This window comes from Pseudorasbora parva, chromosome 8, assembly GCF_024679245.1.
Source record: "Pseudorasbora parva isolate DD20220531a chromosome 8, ASM2467924v1, whole genome shotgun sequence".
NCBI classification, from domain to species: domain Eukaryota; kingdom Metazoa; phylum Chordata; class Actinopteri; order Cypriniformes; family Gobionidae; genus Pseudorasbora; species Pseudorasbora parva.
This window is the reverse complement of record NC_090179.1, coordinates 23,546,428-23,571,661: the sequence shown is the minus strand read 5'-3', so window position 1 is coordinate 23,571,661 and position 25,234 is coordinate 23,546,428. Positions and strand designations below refer to the sequence as shown.

At 36.8% G+C, this 25,234-nt stretch overlaps 1 protein-coding gene across 1 annotated transcript; it reads left to right on the top strand.

Annotated features, from left to right (window-relative positions):
• The first annotated feature begins 53 nt into the window (after positions 1-53).
• On the top strand, positions 54-25,182 carry wdr95 (WD40 repeat domain 95). The gene is made up of 31 exons (XM_067450793.1): positions 54-73; positions 390-542; positions 1,488-1,746; positions 8,512-8,565; positions 8,651-8,734; positions 8,887-8,952; positions 9,404-9,634; positions 9,746-9,831; positions 10,147-10,239; positions 10,551-10,596; positions 10,681-10,727; positions 11,045-11,162; positions 11,366-11,435; positions 12,123-12,333; positions 12,513-12,618; positions 15,338-15,489; positions 16,607-16,709; positions 18,635-18,741; positions 18,833-18,912; positions 19,022-19,076; positions 19,168-19,213; positions 22,234-22,293; positions 22,408-22,558; positions 23,067-23,150; positions 23,232-23,290; positions 23,414-23,552; positions 23,626-23,665; positions 23,799-23,887; positions 24,275-24,453; positions 24,592-24,680; positions 24,777-25,182. Exons 1-31 carry the CDS (start codon positions 54-56, stop codon positions 24,925-24,927), a joined length of 3,228 nt encoding a protein of 1,075 aa, XP_067306894.1. The 3' UTR covers positions 24,928-25,182.
• The last annotated feature ends 52 nt before the right edge of the window (positions 25,183-25,234 follow it).

Below are 25,234 nucleotides of genomic sequence, written 5' to 3'. Positions count from 1 at the left end.
GATAAAATTATAGTAAATGTATAAATCAATAATATCCGGTGAACTGATTAATTATGCAGATCACAATAAAAAGGTAGAAATGTGCACAGCAAGGTGTAGAAAAGAAAAATGATAATTTAACTTTAATTTAAATACCACAGATATCTTTCTCATTAAGTAAAAATTTACTGCAAACATTCTTTTTGGATTATTATAATATTTGTTTGTTTTTGTCCAGTGTTCTTCCTGAAAATTTAAGAACATTTTAATGCGGACGTTTCTGCTTAAAATGCATTTGTAAAATGATCAAATTTGAAAGTGGTTTTAAATGTGGCTGTCGTCACAATGTATGCGTAGCCACCCTACTCTACATGAGGTAACCTGAGACTCAGGTGTGCTTTGTCTCTAAGCTCCTTGCAAAACAAGCAAGCAGTCTCTAAAGAGAACGAATGCCAAGCCGAAAAAGAAGAGATATACCCTCAGATCTCTTCAGTTATGCCTCTAGGCAGGAAAATTCGGGCCTCATCTGCTGGAGCCCAACTTGAGACACATAACAAGTCCAGGTATTCTGCTTTATGCTTTTTATTTATCTGGATCTTTACATGTTGTCCAGTTCCCATATTTAAACATTTCATTTGCTCAGCACTTGTTTGAAACAGCTCGTGATAGACTAATTTGTTCTCCTTAATGAGTTTCAACTCAGTATGATGGCTAGGTTTCGTACCAGATTGGTATTCAGTTTTTTTCCTTGACTGTCGCTCCTCCTGTTGTTCATTTACTGTTGCCATGATGGATAATGCTGGTGCCATGCTGGAACACCGGGCCAATTTGTGTCCTTGAAGATTTGTTTATTTATGTTTTGACACACAAATATGAAGATATTCTTTGACTCTAATTTGTATTTGACCTAACACACTCCTGGCGTTGACTTTGCAAAATGAAATTAAGGATGTGTAAAGTTCTCCCTAAAAAAAAAAGGGAGACTTTTACAGAAGTAATTCTGTAAAAAAAAAAAAAAAAAAAAATTTTTTTTTTTTTTATTATTGTAACAATTTTACAATTTAAATCTGTAACACGCCCATGTTGGGTTTCCATGTTTTATGGGGACATTCTATTGACAATGATTTTTATACTGTACAAACTATGATCTATCAAACCCTAACCCATCACAAAAAAACTTCATTTGCATTTTTACATTTCCAAAAAACATCACTTAATATGATTTATAAGCGGTTATCCTCAAAAATGTCCTGGCAAGGGTTTTGGATATTGCAATCTTTATGGGGACATTTTTTCTCCATAACATACAGTATATCTGAAACACACACACACACACACACACACACTTGTTTGTTTGTGTTTGTGGGTACACATGGCACAATATGTTAGACCTTTTTTTAAACTAGCAGTTGAGACATGTTGTCAGAAGCACCTTTATGAAGTGTTTGAGATTATTTCTTAATAACTTAAAAAAGAAAATGATAAACAACATTCAATGCAACACTCTTATGCAGTATTTCGATAGATTTCGGACCAGTGTATGGAGCTGCTGGACTGAACCAGAAGCAGGGCACTGATGGGGTTCTACATTCTACTGGGTCCATATTAGACCCCACTGAGAGGAGCCAACCACTTCCTGCTTGGCTAGAGAGAGAGCTTTTGAGGCAAGAACCCAGACGACACTCTCTTGCTCTGGGAGATGATGTCAAACTCAAAATGCGAAAACGCTACAGAGCAGATCCTGCTGGCACCCTCCATGAGCTCAAGGTAAAAGTCAAATGGTCACACTTGTGCAGCATCTGCTGCTTGGCTGCCTGCCTTTCCCAACAATTATATTCTACCTAAATTGAATGGCAACTTGCCCCAGCATCATCTCTCACTGATCAAGGTATGCAAATGCAAATATTATAATGATAAATGAGGAGGCTGGACTGCATGGTGCACTTTGTAGATCCATAATATTGCATATGAAATTATAGTCTAATATGTTTTACTATTAAATATTTGACTTCTACTATACAGGCGCTGTTGAAAAAGGTGTGGAGTAATTTTTAGGAAAACACAACAAAAGCAATCCAAGTATATCACTTCGCCAAATTATTCCAGATGTCTTTGCAGCCCACAACAGCAAAATAAACAAAACCCACAAAGACACTGACCAAGCAAATAAATATAGTAGACAATAGGATAAAACGAGTAATTATTTCCATGTTTTTCCCCCACAAAATAAAATTTTGTTACGTACGAAATAGCAGAACATATGCTCTTCCGTTCTCTCTGCTCTCTCCCACTCATACGTGCGTTGAGCGCAGACACACTTTGCACACAGTAGCTGCGGACATACTTGCAGAGAAACGTGTTGTCAGCACTGCCAGTGATGATTTTACCTTTAATTTTTTTTTTAGCAATTTAAAGCTACATGACATTTTTCACTAGCGGGGTAAAAAAAGTGCTGTTCTTACAGTTTTGTATTGGTAGACGCTGCTGTCGAACACTGGTTCACATATGCTAGCTCTTGCTGTAACGACACACTGCATGAATCACTGACAGTCTGCTATCAATGGCCAAAACCTCCATTACTAGCTCTAAAATGACGTTTTGATTTAGCAACTGGTACATTTGTCCTCAGAAGCGATTTTGTTTGTCTTGTAGCCTTTCTTCTCTGTGCCATTGAGTGTTCGTCTTTCATGTCGAGTCTTTTTTGATATTCAAGAAGCCTGCCTTGTTTACAGGTTTGTAATGTTCAATATTTGGGTATTTATTTAGCGTACTTAGTTTGCACACTCTGGATAGTTAATTGCTTTTTCTAAAGCAATGCATATTGCTATCTTTCTTTCTTTCTTTGATGGATGGATGGATGGATGGATGGATGGATGGATGGATGGATGGATGGATGGATGGATGGATGGATTGATTGATTGATTGATTGATTGATTGATTGATTGATTGATTGATTGATTGATTGATTGATTTCATAAGTCTCGATGGCTTATTTAGATTTAATAGGATGTAAGTTTGATTATGTCTGGGCTTCAGTGTTTAGATTTGAATAGAATGTCAGTTTGATTAAGTCTGGGCTTCAGTGTTTAGATTTGAATTTCTCTCCCAAGCCAACTTCATAAAGTGCATGGGTGCCGCTCACTTCTGGTTCTGTGGACGCTTCTGTTCTGAAACTGCTGCGGGACTACAGCTGTATACTATTGGCTGAAAGAGGTTTGAAACAACAATTAATCCCTTTTGGACTGTGTTAAGTTCTGCGTTATGTTGATTATGTTCTATGTACTTAACGATACAAAAGACATAGGTTACGTTACTGTAACACAACACAAAGATAAACGCATTCTTGTTGATATTTTTTTTTATTGGAGGATTAACTACAGTATAATTTAACTAGGCCTATGTATCAGTAGATGACAGATTTTGGCCAGAAGTGGACAGTAACTAAGTACATTTACTTGAGTAACGTTATACTGTACTTAAGTACACTTTTTGAGTATCTGTATTTTACTTGAGTATAATTTTTTTCTGGAAACGTATGACTTTTACTTCACTACGTACATTTGAAAGACAAATATCGTACTTTTTACTCCACTACATTTCTATCTAGGTCAAAAATCGTTTCTGTAGCAGCTCTGAAAGTTGGTGGATGATTTTTTCCTTCTTTAAAAGTATTTTTTGTGTGTTGTTGTTCCAGTCTATCAGGAGTCACTGTGTCCACCAAAGCGTTTTTAGCCAGCTGAAAACGCTAGGCGCTCAGCTGAAAACGCCTCGCTGTGAGCGCTTGAGAGCGTTTTGGCAGGCAGCGTTTTTTCTCCTCAGTTGAGACTCTGCTTGTTGTTATGATACGGAAAATCCGCGGAGGTCCTTCTAATTTCACAGGTAGTTTGTTCCTGTATTGATTCTATATAAAATTGCAGATACAATGTAAAGTATTTGCTCTGGAATTGTCAGTCTGCTGTAAACAAAGCAGACTTTATTTCATCTATTGGGACTCATTCTCAGCTCAGCCTCATGGCCCTAACTGAGACCTGGATCAAACCAGAGGACACTGCCACTCCTGCAGCCCTTTCAACCAATTTAACTTTTTCACACACTCCTCGGCCTATTGGGAGGGGTGGGGGTACTGGTTTGCTTATCTCAAATGATTGGAAATTTGATCCATTACCATCTCTACCGGCCAGTTCATTTGAATCGCACTCAATCACTATTACTCACCCTGTTAAAATCCATGTGGTAGTGGTCTATCGTCCTCCAGGTCACCTCGGTAACTTTGTGGAGGAGTTGGATGTGTTAATTTCTAGCTTCCCTGAGGATGGCACTCCACTGATTCTGCTTGGTGACTTCAACATCCATCTTGATAAACACCTAGCCACAGACTTCAGCACTCTACTGACTTCATTTGACCTTAAGTTAGTATCTACTACGGCTACTCACAGATCAGGTAACCAATTAGACCTCGTATACACACGCAACTGCTCCACGGACAACACTTTAGTTACTCCATTACACACCTCAGACCACTTTCTCATCACTCTTAACCTCATACTGACTCCTGATACAACACGCACTCCTACACAGATTACCTTTCGGCGTAATCTACGCTCCCTCTCTCCCTCTCGCCTATCCACTATGGTTTCATCTTCACTCCCTCCACCTGCTCAGTTCTCAGCACTGGACACTAACAGTGCTACCGACACACTTTGCTCCACTCTAACATCCTCCTTAGACAGTTTTTGCCCCCTTTCATCCAGACCAGCCTGCCCCACCCCATCTGCCCCCTTGCTGTCTGATGTTCTCCGTGAACATCGCTCTGGACTCAGGGCGGCTGAGAGGAAATGGCGGAAATCTAAAAACTATACTGACCTTACCTTGTATCAGTCTCTTCTCTCTTCTTTCTCTACAGATGTCTCCACTGCTAAAACAACATACTACCACAACAAAATCAACAAATGCTCTGACTCTCGCAAACTCTTTAAAACATTCTCCTCTCTCCTTTGTCCTCCCCCTCCCCCTCCTTCATCAACTCTTACAGCTGATGACTTTGCATCATTTTTCACAAACAAAACATCCCTCATCAGCAAACAGTTCTCCTCATCACAAACTGACACGCACATCTCAACAACTAACACGAACACGCTTCCATCCTTCTCTCCGCTCTCCGAGGCAGATATTTCTAAACTCATCCTTTCAAATCACCCTACTACCTGTCCTCTTGATCCTATACCCACTCACCTCCTTCAGGCCATTTCTTCTTCAATCACTCCTGCACTCACTCACATTGTCAACACTTCTCTTCACACGGGAACCTTTCCCACAGCATTTAAGCAGGCTCGGGTAACCCCACTGCTTAAGAAACCCTCTCTGAATCCAGCACTTTTAGAAAACTACCGACCGGTATCCCTTCTGCCTTTCATTGCAAAGACCCTTGAGCGAGTTGTGTTCAATCAACTCTCTATGTTTCTTGAAAGGGACAACCTCCTAGACAACAACCAATCCGGCTTCAAAAGCGGCCATTCGACTGAGACTGCCTTGCTCTCAGTAACTTAGCTCTGAGACTGGCAAAAGCAGCTTCCAAATCCTCAGTGCTCATTCTGCTGGATCTGTCTGCTGCTTTTGACACAGTTAACCACCAGATCCTCCTGTCAACACTTAAGACGATGGGGATCTCAGGATCTGCTCTCCAGTGGTTCAGGTCTTACCTCTCTGGTAGGTCCTACAGGGTGTCATGGAGAGGTGTAGTGTCTAAGTCACATCATCTAGCTACTGGGGTTCCCCAGGGCTCAGTCCTTGGACCACTTCTTTTCTCCATCTACATGTCATCATTAGGTTCCGTCATTCAGAAACATGGCTTTTCCTATCACTGCTATGCTGATGACACTCAACTCTACTTCTCATTTCAACCAGATGATCCTACAGTCAGTGTTCGTATCGCTGCCTGTCTGACAGACATTTCTGACTGGATGAAAGAGCATCATCTTAAACTCAATCTTGCAAAGACAGAATTACTTGTTTTCTCAACCAACCCAGCACTTCATCAAAATTTCTCCATTCAGCTTGGTTCATCGACCATAACGCCATCAAGGACAGCCAGGAACCTTGGAGTTGTGATTGATGACCAGTTAAACTTCACTGACCACATTACTGCAACGGCCCGGTCCTGCAGATTTGCTTTATACAACATTAGAAAGATTAGACCCTTCCTATCAGATGGATTATTGTAATGCTCTTCTGGCTGGGCTTCCAGCATGCACTATCAAACCCTTGCAGCTGATCCAGAATGCAGCGGCGAGAGTGGTCTTTATTGAGCCGAAGAGAACGCATGTTACGCCTCTCTTCATCAAACTGCACTGGTTGCCAATGGCTGCTCGCATCAAATTCAAGGCTCTAGTTCTCGCCTACAAAACAACCACTGGTTCTGCACCAATATACCTAAACTCACTTGTTCAGACTTACACACCCTCCAGAAGCTTGCGTTCTGCGAGTGAGCGGCGCCTCGTGGTTCCTTCCCAAAGAGGCATGAAATCGCTCTCACGGACATTTTCCTGGACCGTTCCCACCTGGTGGAATGACCTGCCGATATCAATTCGTGCTGCCGAGTCTGTAGCCATTTTTAAAAAACATCTTAAGACACATCTTTTCCAATTGCACTTTTCCTATTGCACTTGACCAATACAGAATAGCACTTACTGATCATATCTACGTCTCTCATCCGGATTTGTGCCTTCAGGCGGGTATGTTACATAGTTATCATAACTATCAGAATCCAGTGTTCTGTATTTTGCGTACGTGAGTTTTTGCTGTCGATGGCTATTGCTGCGCGTTTAGCTAGAATGCCATACAAAACCAACCCATTGGGCCACTAAATCCGCATTAACGACAACAGTTGGGGCATCAGCCTTAGTCCTAATGGGTTGTTATCATAGCTATCAAAATCCAGTGTTCTGTATTTTCCATACGTGAGTATTTGTTGTAGCTGGCTATATAATAAAAATAAATAAATAAATAAATAAAAAAAAGTTGTGTACTGTGCTAATTAATTGAGATTTCTTACAGCTCTTACAGGTTGTTGGCCTTGTTTGTTTCGTTGCTTCTATTGCTCTACCCTTTTTTGTAAGTCGCTTTGGATAAAAGCGTCTGCTAAATGATTAAATGTAATGTAAATGTAAATGCTCTGGCTTTTGTTTTAAATCATTTTATTCCGTTATTATTTGCTTGTTTTCATCTGATGACGATCCGTTTTACTCAAAGTTAAACATTCTTCAACACTCGGCGACCAGTAAAAAACAGTGGGAAAAAGTGGATGGAAACTTGGCTATTTAGGTATAATAGGTCACTCTTCTCACAAAAACTTTATCAAATATGCCAAATCATTATCTTTCTGCAGTACAAAACTGCAGCCTTTTCCTAAAATGACATTTTGAATGCAGTAAAAAATCCATTAATTCGTAGCTGGGCAACCATTGCAGGGTAATCTGTCATGACTAAAAATGACACAGACATGTATTATTATTTATTTCAACATAAGTGCTTGAACTTGCACCCCAGTAAGCAAATCAATTATTTTTCCCTTATCAAGCCCAAATTTGTTTGTGCTGGAGGTAATTTGCCATCTGATTGCACACTGAAATAGGCATGAAAGTTATAATCTGTATTTATCAGTAGGAGAGCGAATTGAAGTGTAAGGGACACTACAATTTTTCAGTAGAGGAACAGCTCAGCTGTTTTCAGTAATGCATAGGCCTATGTTAATTAAGCTGTTTAATGCCAGCCTAATTTAAATCCTTATTGTGTAGGCCTATGTGGCAGATGCAGTAGGCTACTTATCCATTCCTAGGTCATCCTGGAAGACTAATTTACCTTGGGTTCTCTGGAATTTCCTATGGATTTTTAGAATTGAGTAAATTGAGGTTGTTGTTAGTCTAAAGAGACTTTCTAGTTTGTTGTCTTAAACATCCATTTCAAAAACTTAAGTTGCTAACAAATTGCACAGATTTTTTTTATATAAATCAAAAAGCAAATCCACTAATCTAAAAACCTATTAAAAAGTCTAGTAGGGACCACTACATTTATCTTATATATTTCATCATACCATTTCTTTATTCACGATAGATGGTTTGACTGATTTGACTGCGGCATGTAATCTCTTGATTTTCTTCAGAGTGATGAAGCATTTGGCTTTTTGATCCACACCATAATTAAAGGGCATCACGTCGGTTTCAACAACGCCATTTCAGTTTCGAGTGAATTCATTATTGTAAGGAGGAGCAGAACATGTGACAGCAACCTGTCGAAAACCAGCAGCTGTTTCATTTTTTTGACATGCTGAAGGTGCTGTTTGATCATCCGACAAATATCAAACAACACTTGCCGATTTATACTATGTTGAATTAGCATCCGCCACAGTGAATGTCAACCTTTGTTAATCTTCTTTCTTACAAACCTCTCTGTGGAGACTTGCACATTCAACACATGCTCCTTCAGCACATTTTTGCCTTGTTTCATTTATTTGTATTTTATTACTGTCCAACACAGATTGAGAAGATGGTGTCCATGGATGATCTAAAGCAAATTAAACTGGCCTATGATGTAAATATTTAGAATATTTGGAAAAATAATTTTAAATGATTCATTAGACAAAATATGATTTTCCTAATTCTGTTCTCTTGAGCAGGAGTTTGCAAAGCAGGGCATCTATATGTTGGATTATTCCGAATTCAAATCTGTTGTGAAAAACTGCCCAGGTTTGAAAGGAGCTGTAAGTATATTTAAAAATACTGTAAAATACTGTACAGAGAGGTTTATGTATTCAGTTATAAAAATCTTTATATATGATTCATTGCACAATAATTTCTCTCTCACTGTCTTCCCACCCATTACTTCGGACTAACACTTTTTGAAATGTCACAGAAAGAATCGCACATTCAACAGCTATTCATGAAGATCGATTGCACTTGTGATGGAAAAATCGAATGGGTAGGCTATGAATAATTCACGGTTTCCTCTTTAAATCTCAAACGTCCTCTCTCAGTCGAGTTTTTCATATGAAAAACCTTTGTGGTCTCATTCAGTAACGTTGAATACGTTGTGCAGAAAATTGCTTGAAAACATTTTCAAATTGAAGTCATGATTGAAAATAAGCTTTTAAGAAATGTATTCCTAATTTTCAAACTTGTATGCAAAAACTGAACTCCTGATGGCCTTAATTAACCAATATTGTACCAATTTTAATGTTATATTTTTTCCTAATAGTGTAATATTAATATCAAAACATTATTACATTATATTGATATTATTACATTATATTGATATTAATACACAAATACGTGTAGTGAATGAGACTCATAACCTTTACCATGAAATATTGAACACTCTTCTATAACAAATTCTATTAAAGTCTATTTAAGTCTTCCTCTCTTTCTTTTAGCATGAGTTCTGCAAATACGTAAACCTGGACTACAAAGCGGAGGAAGAGACTATACGTCGCAGTAAAATGGCAGCCTTTGTTCTGCCGGCTGACGTTAAGTTTCTTAAACATGGGAGGCCTGTTGTGAGAATCCACTTGCTTTCTAACGGCACCGTTATGATTCTAAGAGAAGATGGGGTTGTTTACTTCTGGACCCCCAAGCTTTCTTTGAAGAGCAAGAAGAGTGTGTTTGTGGGTTACATTTTATTTGTTTACTTGTCCTGCATTCCTGTTCCTGCTCTCTTCCATTTTTTTTAATTATCCCATATATAATTTGAATAATTTCTCTGTTTGCATATCCAGGTTGAAAGATCCAGCATTCGAAAACCAAAATGGGCTACGGATTTTGTGCCAATGCCAGAGTACAACAAACTGATTATTGGAACTGGGTAAACTGCTCTTAAAATACATTCGCATGTTTTTCCAGTCTTTATAATTCACTGTAGTGTACAGAACCTTCTAAGGAACATTTTTGCCCATGGCATGCTGTTTCAAATGAAGATGAAATAGTCAATTTGCAGATGCTTTTATCCAAAGCAATGACGATTCCCTTGAAGCAGCCTGGGGACTGCTCTGCTATTCTGCGCAAGTTTTTGTAACTTTGTAGTGTTCTAGGGAAAAACACATTTTTTATACAACAGCCACATCTGATTTCAACCTTTCCCTCAGTAAATCCAAACAACATCTTTTCTCCCACTTTACAGATCCAGAGAGATAATGTTTTATGAGCTTTCCTCTTTGGAGAGTTGCTGTCAGTTGAGTGGACTAGAAACTGTGCCTTTACACCTGGATTACTGGTGAGCAGATCAGATCCATGTCAGACATGTTGATGCAATCACTTTTCTGTGAAGTTTTTGAGTTGTTGATAGTGTTTAATTCATGTTCAGTGTTTTCACATATGATTTTAATTACAAAAAATGTAATTTGTCCTGCATTTACAATTGAACATGTTGTAATATATCAAATAAAATAATAAGGGTATGTATGTTAGCTCATGCATTTTCTTTTTTGTACTGAAATGTTTAAAAACAAGAAAACACTATGCTCGTTGATTTTATGTCAATGTTTGCATTTCTTGTAACTAAAAAATATTCTCTGGTTTTGTTAGCTCTACTAGCCCGGATGAATGTATCATTGTATATGGCGATGCTGAGGTAAGTAAACAAAGGCAGTGACACATATGAATTTTTAATGAATTACAATATATTTAATTAATCACAAAGCTTTTGGAACTCTAGGGCTGTGTGAACATCCTGCTAATAACATCAATCAGGGAGAAACTGAGGTAAACAAGGTTTCTCAATTGTGCAGATTGTCCGTGTGCAGTTATGTAAAACAAAATTACAACGGAATGTCAAGCAGGCATGTTCTAATTTTCATAAATGAATGAATAAATGAATGAGGAAACATGTTCTCTGGACTGGAGAGATAACTGACATGTTAAGAATATTATATGACCTTGCTCAATGTGTATGATATTTATCTTATTTACAATTACATGTTTATTCTAATAACATAAAAAAGGAACAGTACTTTTTATAGTATATTTTCTGCATGCGTTGTAAGCTTTTTTAATTTTTTAAAAATGTATTTATGCCCTAGATTGTGGAAAAGATTGCCGCAGGTTGAGTGCATGCCAAATATAAGCCTTGACCATGCAGTTCTGTCTCCAGAAGTAATATTTATCAGATGGAAAGTTCACCAAGAGTGGGTGTCAAAGGTGAAATATTTATTATTATTAATTTAAGCATTTTATTGTCCTTCATCCTAGTGTGGTTCTATCGCTGCAATGCACATGGATATACATTGAAATTAGTGCATTAGTTTAAGATATCGACAGTGAAATATTTGAATAAATTCCTTTTATTATAATCGTCTCTTTTTTTGTGTGCAAAATCTAATATAATTTTATTATCAATTCAGGTGAAATATTTTCAAAGCATGCCGGCTATTGTATCTTCATCTGGGCATGACAACTCTGCCCTTGTTATAGGTAACATTTAATAATTACATTACTTTTTGTTCTTTTGTGAAAACGTATTGTTCAGTACAGTGGGATAATGTGATATTTTCTTTTCTATAATTTAATAAGATTATATTTCACCCTAAAATCAAAAGGAAACATTAGAAATGAATAAAATTAAGATTATTTTTAGGACTATTAGTTAAGCACAAACTGCAAGCACATTGTCATCCTTATTATTGTATTACAGTAATGAGAATCATAATTCAAAGTGATGAGCAATACAAGCAAAACACAATATGATAATGAGAATAAGGGTCGAAATGTGCTTTTTTGAATGAAAATAATAGTGTTTTATTTACACAAAATATAATTTAAAGTTATTTTTAATATTGATTTTATGGTGAAATGTGACCTAAAAATTCTAATTCACCCAAGAGCGTGTAGACAAGAGTTTGTCTCCCTTTCTCACTTCTTTCTCAGAAGTGATGTCTGTTTAATATGGCAGAAGGAAGAAAATAGCAACTCTGGCTTCTTGCATGTTTAATGCCAGAAGGGAGATCTGTCAAAACTCTCAATGCAATGAAGCTCCGGTTAAACTCATTGGAATAACACACCGTGACTCAGAAAGAGGGGAAAGGGGCTCTGAATCTGTCAGCTGTGATCTGTTTGAGTCAATATGCGTGTATGAATGTTTGACAATCTGTTTTTAATTAGGAGCCATTAATCCATCCTACATGAAAGAGCAGGAAAGAGAGTTGAACAAAAAGAGAAAGTCTACCAAACTCACACAGAGGGCAACCGGCAACCAAACAATCTTCACCATCCCTAAAGGAGTCATGACCTTTGATTACTGTGAGAAGAGAGATTTTTTGGTCACCGGCGGGATGGACAGGCTGTTGCGCATGTGGAATCCTCATTTCCCTGAGTATGCCTTAAATCCTCAGGATGTCTTCTTCATACAATGGCATCACTGATTTTCAATTCTTTTATTCTTTTGGACAATTTCTTCTCGGATCTATATATGCCTCAGAAAATAGACAATACTGTGTTATCAAATACTGATGTTCAATTCCAGGCTAGTAATCTTACATTTTGAAATTGCAGAAGACCAACAGGGATTTTCAAAGGTCACATTGCCCCTGTTTCTTACCTCTGTATCTCCTCTGAAGAAGGGCACATTTACTCTGTCTCCACCAACAATACTGCTAAGGTGAGGAATTCATTAAATTAATAATATCCAAAGGCAAATTCAGGATTTATTCAATTTAAAAAGTGTTTTACATCTTCTCCATATGAGAAAGCCAAGCATTAAACTGAGCAAAATTTTAACTGAATGTTCAGAATCACAGGCAACATTTATGGACTCCATAAAAACACTGAACTATGCAACAAAGTTGTCTTTCTCATCTAAATGTGATTTCTTTGTTTTCGATTAATGAAATTCTCTAAAATGTGATAATCTACTAGATTAAACCCTTACAAAGCAAAAATATATTGCAGAATATATTGGAAAATATCATGCAATACATTAAGCAAAATATATTCACAAAAATGGGATTTAATATTTATATTTTCCAATATATTGCAGCAGCAATCATTCGTATATTTTGCAATATATTACATGAATATATAATATATTTTATAATACCATCAATATATTATTCCATATATTTACAATATATTAAAATATATTTCAAGTAATATTTTGGTAAATATATTTTCCTTTCGTAAGGGAAATTATATAGTGTGAACCAATCAAGTACTCACTGTAATTCTGCTATGAAATACACTAAAAACGGAGAAGAAGAGTTGTGGCTAAATGGGCTATAGCAGTGGTTGGAAGTGAGGCAAAATCTCACGATAAAATAACAATAGATACATTTGCTACTTAACAGATGTGTTTTATTAACATCTACACCTACACCTACCTCAACCCTAAACCTACCATTACAATAATGCAAATACAATAATTAAATGACGCAATAGTGCCTGTAGTTGTATCCCTAAACTCTTTCACCGTGCCGGACGTAGTGTGATGACATCACCGTTTCGCAAATTATACGGATTGGCTGAACACACGAACACGTAAGAATGTGGTTTTCAGATTTATCCACTCTGGGACCCGGTTTCAGAAAATATCGGATTCATGCTTCCAAAACGCCGGATCTGTGTGGATGAAACGCTGATACGGTAGCCTACAAAATGTATACGTATACAGCTAAATGCGTCTCCGTGCTAAGTGCTATTTTTAGGGCTGTCAAGCGATTATTTTTTTAAAATCTAATTAATTACACGATGTGGCGATTAATTAATCGAATTAAACGTGCATCGAATTTGGCTCCCAAATAGAAATTAATCTCAAAAGAGTAATTTAAAATCATTATTGTGTAAAAAATCAAACAGTCATGACAAAAGTTGCTTAAGAAATAAATACTTTTGGTTGAACTATACCTTTAGTGTTTGTTTATGAAATTATGAAACTAAATAAGAAAAATAAGAAACTAATGCTGCCAGTAGGTGGTAAATGTCTAATTGAGTAATTAATTGAGTCATTCATTTGATTCATTCAAATGTTAATGTGAGGGCATTTTCACACTTACAGTTTAGTTTGAAAAGGGGCACGGTTCACATCATGTGGGACCCGGGTGAGCTGTGCTGAGCTCAGAGGTACTGAATTCGAGACTGTGCTACGATTCACATAAATTCAAAAGCAACGTGGACTTGGTTGCGCAGAGCAACATGTGCATGTTTTATCAAAAGACACATTTAGTTCAATGAAATACATGTAAGGGATGATAGAACATTGATTTACCTTGGATACGATCGAGAGGGAGCCTGCAGTGTATTCGCGCATAGCAGCGGCGGGAACAATCGCGCTTACACTGACCTCAACAAACATGCCCATGTGTAAAAACGCCCTGAAAGCTAGTTAGTATAGTCTTATAAATCAGTCAAGTGACAACCAACATATACAAAAATAATATGTTGTGATTTGATTAAAGAGGCAGGGTCTCCCACTGTTGTTAAGGACCCATATTAAAATCATTGTGAGACTACTCAATTGGGTTACTTAAAAATGACTTCATTCCATGATGTTGAAATTATGTGAACAAATTATGTTTGTTTAACTTAATCAATTCATGTGGAACTGATGTACATGATAAATCATGTATAACCAACAGACAGTGAAGGATAGTTCACCCAAAGATTAAAATTCATTTCCTCACCTTCAAGTCATTGTAAACCTGTATGACTTTCTTTCATCTTTATCCTGAACACAGGAGGGGAATTTCCAAAGCATATCTTTATCACACTTGTCAGTATAATGAAGGTGAGTAAGGACAAGGCTGTCAAGCATCAAAATGACAAAAAAAACACCACAAAAAAGATCTATATGACTCATGCACTGTGTTCAAAGTCTTCTAAATTCAGAAATAGTTAAATCCACTCAATCTCTCCAGTCTGTGAAGGAATCGTTCTTTTCTTTGATCCAGTCCTCAAAACCAGTCTGAATAATTTGTTCATGAATCGAACTGATCTGGTTCTCGAGTGCAATTTACAGACTCAATGATCCGGTCACAGTGGTAAACAGCCCACTAAAGAGGAGATTAGCATGGGATAACAACTTCAATTTCAGCCATCACACAAAGAAGACTTGATACTATTACGAACCTTGACAGCCCCAGCCCTAGTGTGTCATTATTTTGAAAACAGTGGGCAGAATATTGTTAAAAATTCTCCTTTTATGTTTCACGTTCGAAAGAAAGTTCTATGGGTTTTTAACAACATGAGAGTGAGTAAATGATGACAGAATTTTCATTTTCTGTGAAATATTTCTAGAGCCGTGCAACATAAATATGAAAATGTATTTATGCAACATAAATATGAAAATAATTTTTTAATGATGACATTTTATTTATTTCATTAAGATATGGCACATTAAGGATGAGACGTGTCTGTTTACTGCCGATCCAAGGGCAAGTAAAATCCAGGGAGAACTGTCTGCATGCCTCTACTCTTCAGCTGTGAAGGGGCTCTACATTGCCACAAATTCTCTCGCCTTACTATCCCTTCAGACAAAGTATGTATTTTGGATGTTATATAACACAAGATTTCAAAACCTATAGGCCTTTATCACAGCGGAATACCGGAAGTGCGTGTCTAAGCAGTGTGGTTATATCTATATTTTCAATGTGCTATTAACACCATTGACAATAGATGTGTTCAATGTGCTATTAATTGAACAAATGCATCTTAAAATAAGCATCTGGAGAATGATTTCAAATTCCGGACATTTTCAGTGTCGAGAAGAGATAAACTGATAATTACTGTGTACAGGATTTTCCAAACTCAAAGGAATTCGTCGTTTTTTTTAACCCAACATAAGCCGATGCTCATAAACATACATGACTATTTCACCACAAGTGCTCGGTGCGCGTCTAAATAGTGACCGTCACGCAGCCGCAGCGTGCGTGAGACCAGATGAATAAGATCAGAATGGACATATTTATTTAATTTTAATAAATATTTGAGTCATTATTCTCTCTCATTTTTCATTGACAGTCATTTCACTGTATCCAATTCACACATATGCCAGAATTCTGTCAATGCATTACTGTTTAAGATGAATTAAATGTTTAAAATCATTACATTTTTTAAGGCAGTTACCGCAAATTCATTCATCTATTTTAATACTGCTCTCATGAAAATGAATCATGATTTTACCATAAAAAATAAACAAAAACATGGTTATTGTAGTTTAACCATGATATTTGTTGTAAAACTGGTGATACAAATGGCAATCTATCCATGAAAAAAACATGGTTACTACATTTTTACTATAATGAAACCATGGTTAATTTTCATAAGGATGTTTATCAATTAAATTCATTTAAAAATGTAAATTCAACTGGTATGAACTATGATCAATAAGAGAAAACACTTTTAATGAGAAGACAAGCACTGGACTGCAGCAGGTCAGTTGGGAACTACATGTATTTATTATTCAGAATGCACATTTGGATATGATATATATATATACAGTAAATATTATACAGTAGTACTGGAGTAGAGATACACAGCTTCACTTACCAGGAATAGGAATTGTGATAAAGGTCTATTATGATTATCAGTTATATTTAGTTAGAATTATCATTTTGTCATGCATTCTTTCTCCTTTCATATGCCATCTGTTGTAGACCACAGCCTAAGGGCAATCAGATTATGTCCCATGAAGATCCAGTGTTGTGCTGCGGATACAGTGAGCAGTTTAAGCAGGTGGTGAGCTGCTCTGAGGGCTCGGTGAGTGGGTTTGAGAAGTATCTGTATAAAATACATAGAGGATGCAGATGCTCTGTTCCTTATGCTCATAGGTCGAGCTTTGAAACCTGATCTTTTGGTGATTATATGAAGCTGAGTTTTCCATGAAGAGGAGGATCGGTTATAAGCAACCCACAAATGAGTGATCCAGATCAAAATTTCACTTAACTCAGATAATAGTTACGATTAACACAATTAGTTTCAAGGTGATTAAACATGAAAAAAATAGTGCTAGGCAATCGATTAATCGCAACTAATCACATCCAAAATAAAAGTTTGTGCTTACATAATATATGTGTGTGTATTATGTATAATAGGCTAATACACACACATGCATGTATACATTTAAGGACATTTTTATATTTATTTATAAAATATCTATATATGATCAATTTATATATATATATATATATATATATATATATATATATATATATATATATATTTATATATATATATATACATACATACACACACATGCAAATATTTCTTAAATACATTGATACAGGAGTATGTATATATATATATATATATATATATATATATATATATATATATATATATATATATATATATATATATATATATATATATATATATTATAAGTTTGTTAAACACAAACTTTTATTTTGGATGCAATTAGATGCAATTGACCGATTGGCTAGCACAAAGTGAAAACAGAAAACAGTGATGTTATCAGCTTATTTTAATTAATCATATAGCGACAATGTTGGCAGGTCAGTATTATAATTTATAGAAATAAATAAGACGTAATAATTTTTGTTTGTTTGTATATTTAGTTGAATAACTTAGATCATAATTTTAGTGTCCCCAACTGAGCGAGCCAAGCCAAAGGGGACAGTGGCAATGAACCAAAACTCCATCAGGACATGATGGAGAAAAGTAAACCTTGGGAGAAACCAGACTCAGTCAGGGTGCCAGTTCTCCTCTGGCCTATTAACAAACAGTGTATGATTATTATTCTGGCAACCTTACAGGTCAGAAATCATTTTAGATCGGAATATTACATTTTTTTGGTTATTGCGCAAGAGACGGGTTTATTAAGGATGGTGCGTCGATTACACAAGAATATGAATATTTAAAACACATAAAATCATGTAATGAAGCTATGATAAAGACAACATTTGATAAAGATAAAAACATTTTTAAAAGTTTGCGTTTGGTAATTTTTAACTCTTCTGCTCTCCAATCCTGCAATTATTTGATCAAAATACAGTAAAAACAGTAAATTTGTGAAAAGATTTTTGTCACAGTCACATGATTCTTCAGAAATCATTCTAACATGCTGATTTGGTGCTCATGAAGCATTTCTTATTATTATCAATGTTGAAATGTTAAGTTCATTTATAGTGCTGCTTAATATTTTTGTGGAAAACATGACGCAGTTGTTATATGATTTTTGGATTATTTAGTTCAAAAGAAAAACAGTTATTAGAAATTGAAAGATATAGAAAAAAAGTATAAAATATTTGTCACTTTTGTTCAATTTAATGTGTCCTTGCTGAATTATTTTTTTAATTTTTTTTAAAGCTTATAAACTTAAAACATACGACTTCATACTTCATAGGACTTATGTGCTATATTCTAGTTCTTATAATGTAATATTGTCATGGATACTCACACAAAGCTATTATATGACTGTAATAGTCTTATGTTTGCTTTGCGTGAGTAACAATTTGATGTATGGGTACATGTTTGTTTTCCTGGGTTTTTGGTTGAAGTTGTGAGTAGTCAGGTTCCTTAATTTTTAGTAAGATTCAAATAGATATACATTGATGATGATCCAGAAGCGTTTTAATGGTAATTCTATCATTTCAACCCAGCTGACCTGTTTTTAGTCCCTCTTTTCTACATGTAGTTCTTTAAAATATTTGATTTGACTTCAGGTTGTCAAAATCTGGGATGTGGAAACTGGAGCTCAAACATTTGAGTTTGGAGGTGCTCATGGAGCTTCTGCAATTACCTGTATGGCTTTTGACTCTAGTGGAAGAAGGTTGGTAAAGATAAATTAAATATATGACATTGGAAAAGATTACTTTTTTTTTTTTGCAGGTTTCTTATTTGTTTTCTTATTTTTTCACCAGGCTAGTGACTGGTGGAAGAGATGGCTGCCTTAAGATGTGGAACTTCAACAATGGCCAGTGCCTGAAGATCCTCAAGAAAGGTCAATAATTCCTTATAGGTCTTAATGTCCATTTGATTGATTTCCTTTGTTACCCGCATTCCCTAAAAAGCTGTTGTGAATCAAAATGCTTCATTATGTTTTCCCCCAGATGCAAAATGTGCACGGATTTGTGACTGCCTCTATCTGACACTGCACAGGACCACGTGAGTCTCTGCTGGCTGTGAGCGCCATAATCTTCATGGATATTATCCTCCTCGGTTTCTGGCTGATTCACTTTTTTATTTCTTTTGGCAGATTTGTGATTTCTGTTGGTTGGGACCGCAGGATTGACATTTACTTGGTGAGTATAAAGTGACCAGCCTGCTTCCCTCACGACCTTATTTTATATCAGCGTAATTCCCCAGATGGCTCTCATAAAATGGTTGACTGCCATGACCTGTTTCTTCCCCCTGGTATTTTCGCTTTTATTGCTGTTCACTCCATTTCCATATTTCATTTACTTCAGTGTTCCTCCCTCCTCAAAAGTGCTTGAGTGCTGTTTGGTGTGGTTTATTCCTCCATTCCCTTTTGACAGTCCATTATTTAATCTATTACAAGAGCTTTTGTTCACTTTAGAAAATAATCAGAGCTTTGAAAAAAGATGTGTATATATATATATATATATATATATATATATATATATATATATATATATATATATATATATATATACACACACACACACACAATTCTCTCCCATCTATTGTCAATTCTGCATTAAGTGCTCAGGGTACCTGTCATGGTTGGGTACAATAAAAAGGAACGAGGACTCAAATGCAGGATGATATAAAGATTTATTAAATGAAATGAAATCAAAACAAAAACCCACGAGGGGGAAAACCAAACTGACTAAACAAAGAATAAACACAAGGGTCAGGAATATGAAGCAGGGCAGGGAAACAGGAGATAACGATCCAGCACAGGACTGCAAACACAAGTACTGCATCCCAAATCGCCTAATTACACTACCACCTAAAATTATGTACTCTTTTTGTGAAGAAAAACTACATACCTTTGAGTGTGTAGCAGAAGTTTATGCAAGCTTTGGGAAATACTACTTCGTTGTCTATAACGGACTCTCTCGCTTACCCCGTCACTGTTTAAAGGCCCCCTGAAATTAAAATGTACGTTTTTTACCTTTTAGTATAATTATGTTAGCCTTAAAGGGTTAGTTCACCCAAAAATGAAATTGATGTAATTAATGACTCACCGTAATGTCGTTCAACACCCGTAAGACCTCCGTTCATCTTCAGAACACAGTTTAAGATATTTTATATTTAGTGTAGCCAATCACGGACATGTAAATATCTACAATGGAACTAACCAATCACAGGTGTTGAACTTGGAATCCACTCACCGCTCGACTGTTTGTCCAGGTGCTGAGTTCACTTAACACGTGCGTCTCTGTAAGTGCAGCCATTATGAAAATAAGAGATTCATTGTATACCAGCTTCACTGCTGAACTTCGTGAGATTGCGTTTATATTGAATAAGTGACATCTTTTAGTGATTATAAAGGAAGCACTCTTTGCTCGCTGTCTGGACAATATAATGATTATAAATGTTTTATTAATAGGTCTATAATACATTCAGAATTTGAATAAAACATTTGTTTTCCATTTGTGAGAAGCGGCCACATACACGCTTCAATACACTGACCCATCCACATATAACGTTACCAACCCGATCACACATAAATGCGTATAAATAGTAAGAGTGTGCAATGTCGTGGAATGTATATGCCAAAACTCATTTTGGCGTGCATATGATACGCTGTTTTTCGCGTGCATATGATACGCACTTTATGGCGTATATATGACACGCGCTTGGGTAGGTTTAGGGTAGTGGGGCGTATATATGACACGCGCTTGGGTAGGTTTAGGGTAGTGGGGCGTATATATGACACGCTCTTGGGTAGGTTTAGGGTAGTGGGGCGTATATATGACACGCGCTTGGGTAGGTTTAGGGTAGTGGGGCGTATATATGACACACTCTTGGGTAGGTTTAGGGTAGTGGGGCGTATATATGACACGCGCTTGGGTAGGTTTAGGGTAGTGGGGCGTATATATGACACGCGCTTGGGTAGGTTTAGGGTAGTGGGGCGTATATATGACACGCGCTTGGGTAGGTTTAGGGTGGTGGGGTGGGGGGTTCGTATGTATAATACGCCATAAAATGCGTATCATATGCACGCGAAAAACAGCGTGCCATAGACACGCCAAAATGAGTTTTGGCGTATACATTCCACGACATTGCACACTCGTACTATTTATACGCATTTTTGTGAGAATACCCTGAACGTTACATGTGGGATTCACTCGAAAAATGTGATGTCTAACAGTTATAAACAAGCTCATAAAAATGTCAGTAAAACACGATTCCTGGCTGCATGTCATTATCCATGGATCACTGAATCTGTGGTAAGTTGTAAGGACCACTATATCGAGCCCAAACTTTAGTTTAAACTGATAATCGTTTGCTCACCTCGGGTTTTCCTCTATTTTTTTTCCCGCCCACGTCGTCATGCGTCATTGGCCTTTCAGGCGTAAATAACTGAATCTGTGGTAAGTTGTAAGGACCACTATATCGAGCCCAAACTTTAGTTTAAACTGATAATCGTTTGCTCACCTCGGGTTTTCCTCTATTTTTTTTCCCGCCCACGTCGTCATGCGTCATTGGCCTTTCAGGCGTAAATAAAGGTGTCTTCAGCAGATGGCGCTAGAGCACGATATCCCATAGTCATGTGTTGTACCGAGTGAACCGAATGAATGGGAACTCACCATTGACAGGGCTCAATCCGAGGGGCGGGATAAACGGATGTCTTTCAAACTCCCTCTGCACGCGATAGGATATCGCTACAACCAACCAGAGCAACGAAGGTGAAGCAGGGCTAGTTGAAAGATTAAACTTTCGCCGTATCCGGTCGGCAAAACTCAGAACACATCTTCCCTTCTTAAGAATGACTTCAGTGCCGTTCTTTGTTCTTTTTGGAGTCGCGGTCAAAGCTGATTCAAAAGGCCGCCGTTCGCCAGTTTCTGTGTTTACTAGAAGCAAGCAAACGCACCTCGGCGGTCATTATGTTAAGCCCTGCCCACTGACTCTATACATGATGTGATTGGCCCGATCAGAGTTTGTCGTTTACAGCTCAGAAGTGTATTGAGAGTTGCTAGACGACACTCGCGGCAGATTAGATTTGCTGCCGCTAGGGTGCGTCTAGATTTCTAGGCTATCAAGTGACCAGACTTTGAACAGAATTGTGAGAATTGCTGGGGTTTACTTTTTAAACTAAACACATGGTATTCATTTTTGGTTCTTTTGACAGGACTCCAAAGAGGAAACTCAGTTCAATCAGAGACCAAAACCTTCCTGGCAGGACGATGTGGTATTAGCATCCTCCACAACTCACACCCATGTCTACACATGTACTTTGAATCCACTTCAAATATGCAGGGGCTCTTGTTAAGTAAGGGATATGTGTTAAATGTTTCACACACAGAGATTAGGGCACAAAGCGGATATCCTGTGCATTGCTCAATGCACACCACACCTCCTGGCCACTGGTAGCTACGATGGGGAGATCATCATATGGAATGTGGTGTCGGAACGCATAATGTGTCGCTTCCACAGCCCTCGACAAAGCAAGTGTGGTATGCAAATATTTCTACACTTTAAAAAAATATTGTTGGTTAAACTTAAAAAATAAGTAACCTGGTTGCCTTAAAATTTGGAGTTTATTGAAATTAAAAAGTTGATACAATGAAGGAAATTGGTTTGATAAACAGAAACTCAAAATATTATTGTATCTGAACCACAAAAAATGTGATAAATCATGAAAATAGCACAATTTGGCATGTCACTGTGTCTTTACAAATAAAACACATGCAATTACCCAATATGCTTACATCTTTTAATAATATTTGAATAAAAGTTGTTGATTCCTAAAGAATGTTCATCCTATTAACTAATTTTTTTAATTTCAATGAACTCAAAAAATTAAGGCAACCAGGTAACTTATTATTTAAACAGTTTTTTACAGTGTATGAATTTTCAGTGAATAATGATTTCAGATTTGCGGATCCTCAATCAAATCTGTAATGAAAACTGTGTATATTATGCACAACTCGTATGGACTGCTTTTAATGCTTTTATTGATAGTGCTGAGCCTCATCTTCTTAAATACTCGGGCGTTTGTTCCTGAATTGTCCTCTTCTGCTTGGCTCGCATCATCAGATTCTGAAGGTACACCAGTCTTTGTGATGATTAAAATCATAGAAATCAGTTTATATACAATTTGCAGAACATATTTCATCTCTTTCAAAGGTTATGTTCATTTCTGGAGTGTTCTGAATGGTGGAAACTTCATCACATCTTTTCAGGCTGTAAGTATCGTGGCTTATATTCGTATCTTATATAATCTTATATATTATCTTTTCCCAAGTTTGATTATAAATTCAGTGTCGACAGAATGAGGCAAAGGTTCTAATCAAAATCTTATTTTTAAGTCTCAGCATCAGCAGGCAATCAGGAAAATGGCTTTAACGCAAGATGACAGCATGCTTTTTACAGCCGATCATGTTGGCTTCATCTACGTTTATGACGTCAAGCAGTATGCCCTAGAGCCTGAACAAAACCCTCCTGAAAGTAAGGACAGACCACATTTTTTTGTTCTTTTTATGTTTAAGTACAGTCTTGACGTGGTGTTATTCATTTCTAGAGGTGAACTTCTGGCGTGCACACATCAGCTGCATCACTAGGTAAGTTCAGTAAGTGAATAAACAAGTCACTTGGTTATTATTTACTATTATTTGATGTATCTTTGTAGTTTGTTTTAATGTTTTAAATGTGTTATTTAAAAAAAGACAACATTATTACTAAATTCTCCTCAAGCTTGAAGATCATTGACAAGGACCAGTTTCTGCTTACCTCCTCAATGGACTGCTCAGTGCGGATGTGGAGTATCCATGGGGAGTTTATAGGTACTTCTACAAGTTGCTTAGATGTTTTTTGTTTTGTTTTTTTGGAAGTAACGGTTGTGGCATGGGCGTTCTTTTGCCAATACGCATCGTTTCCTGCAATACTTATTCAGCGGATCCACAATGCCGCCTGCGAAATCTACACAACCAGTGTAGTCCAATCCCGGAATAATACTAGTTTTAAGTGAATCAAAAACTTTCAGCACAGCACCTGAACGAATTAACAAATAAATTGCCTCTATCAGAGGCAACTGTATGTCTGTTCACCTACCCCTAACTGAAACACTTTATTATTAAACACGTTAGATACTTTATTTCCACTTTTTTTATTTTCTTAATTTCTATTGAATTTCAGATGAATGATAACCTAAACCACATTGAACTCCACAGGTACATTTGGACAAAGCGAGAGTTGGAGCATCGACACGCCATCTTCTTGGAAGCACCCAGCTGTTCCCTCTGAAATTCTCACAGATCCTTTAAGCATGCCTTCTCAACCAAAACTGGATAGAGAGACCAATCGGTCAGATGTCGTGGACTCTGAGAAAACTAAAAATAAAAAGAGTGAGGTAAGATATTTGGATAGAGCCATGTGTGGTTGGGGGTTGTTTTTAATAAAGCTCTGATTTTCCCTACGATTGGCTCAGGTGGTGTTTCTGAGATTAAATTATGGCTGCTAAAACAATCCTAATGTGCTTTAATTACAGTTGGATGTCCTCATCGATGAGACTGACCCTCCATCAATCCTCAAAGCTGCACCGAATAGTTTCTTTTTTCAGTCTGGGTCTGGGAAGAGGTTAGTGTATATTTTCAAGCAGACCAAACACGCATCTCATAGTAAACGTCAAAGAGTAAAGAGTAACAAAATTGATTTTGATAAATGTTTTTATAGTAGGAGGCCAAGATTCAGATGTAACAAAACTTCAGGCAGAATGGATCTCATGGACTACCACACTTCTGAAGACTTCGACACTGATTTTAGCCTTCCAGCAATTATAAAACCCGATTTCTCCAAATTCCAATCCAATAATGCCGATGACTAGTCACATCAAAGTCAGCACGCCAAGAAAAGGACACTAGGATGAGGACAAATAAATGACATAACAGTGCTATCAAAGAAATGGACAGTTGTTTCCTTAAATATCATCTCAAGATTTAAAAGGGTTTAATGCCATTTCATGCATTTTGACTTATTTAGTGTTGTTTTAAGTTTGTTATGAACTAGAGTATGGTCTTTTATGATGTCATAAAGGGTGAAATTGCTTATATGGCAATATGGTGCATATAAATGTAAACAACATTAATGTTTAGTGAATTGAAAGTTATCCAGGGATATAATCATTATGTATT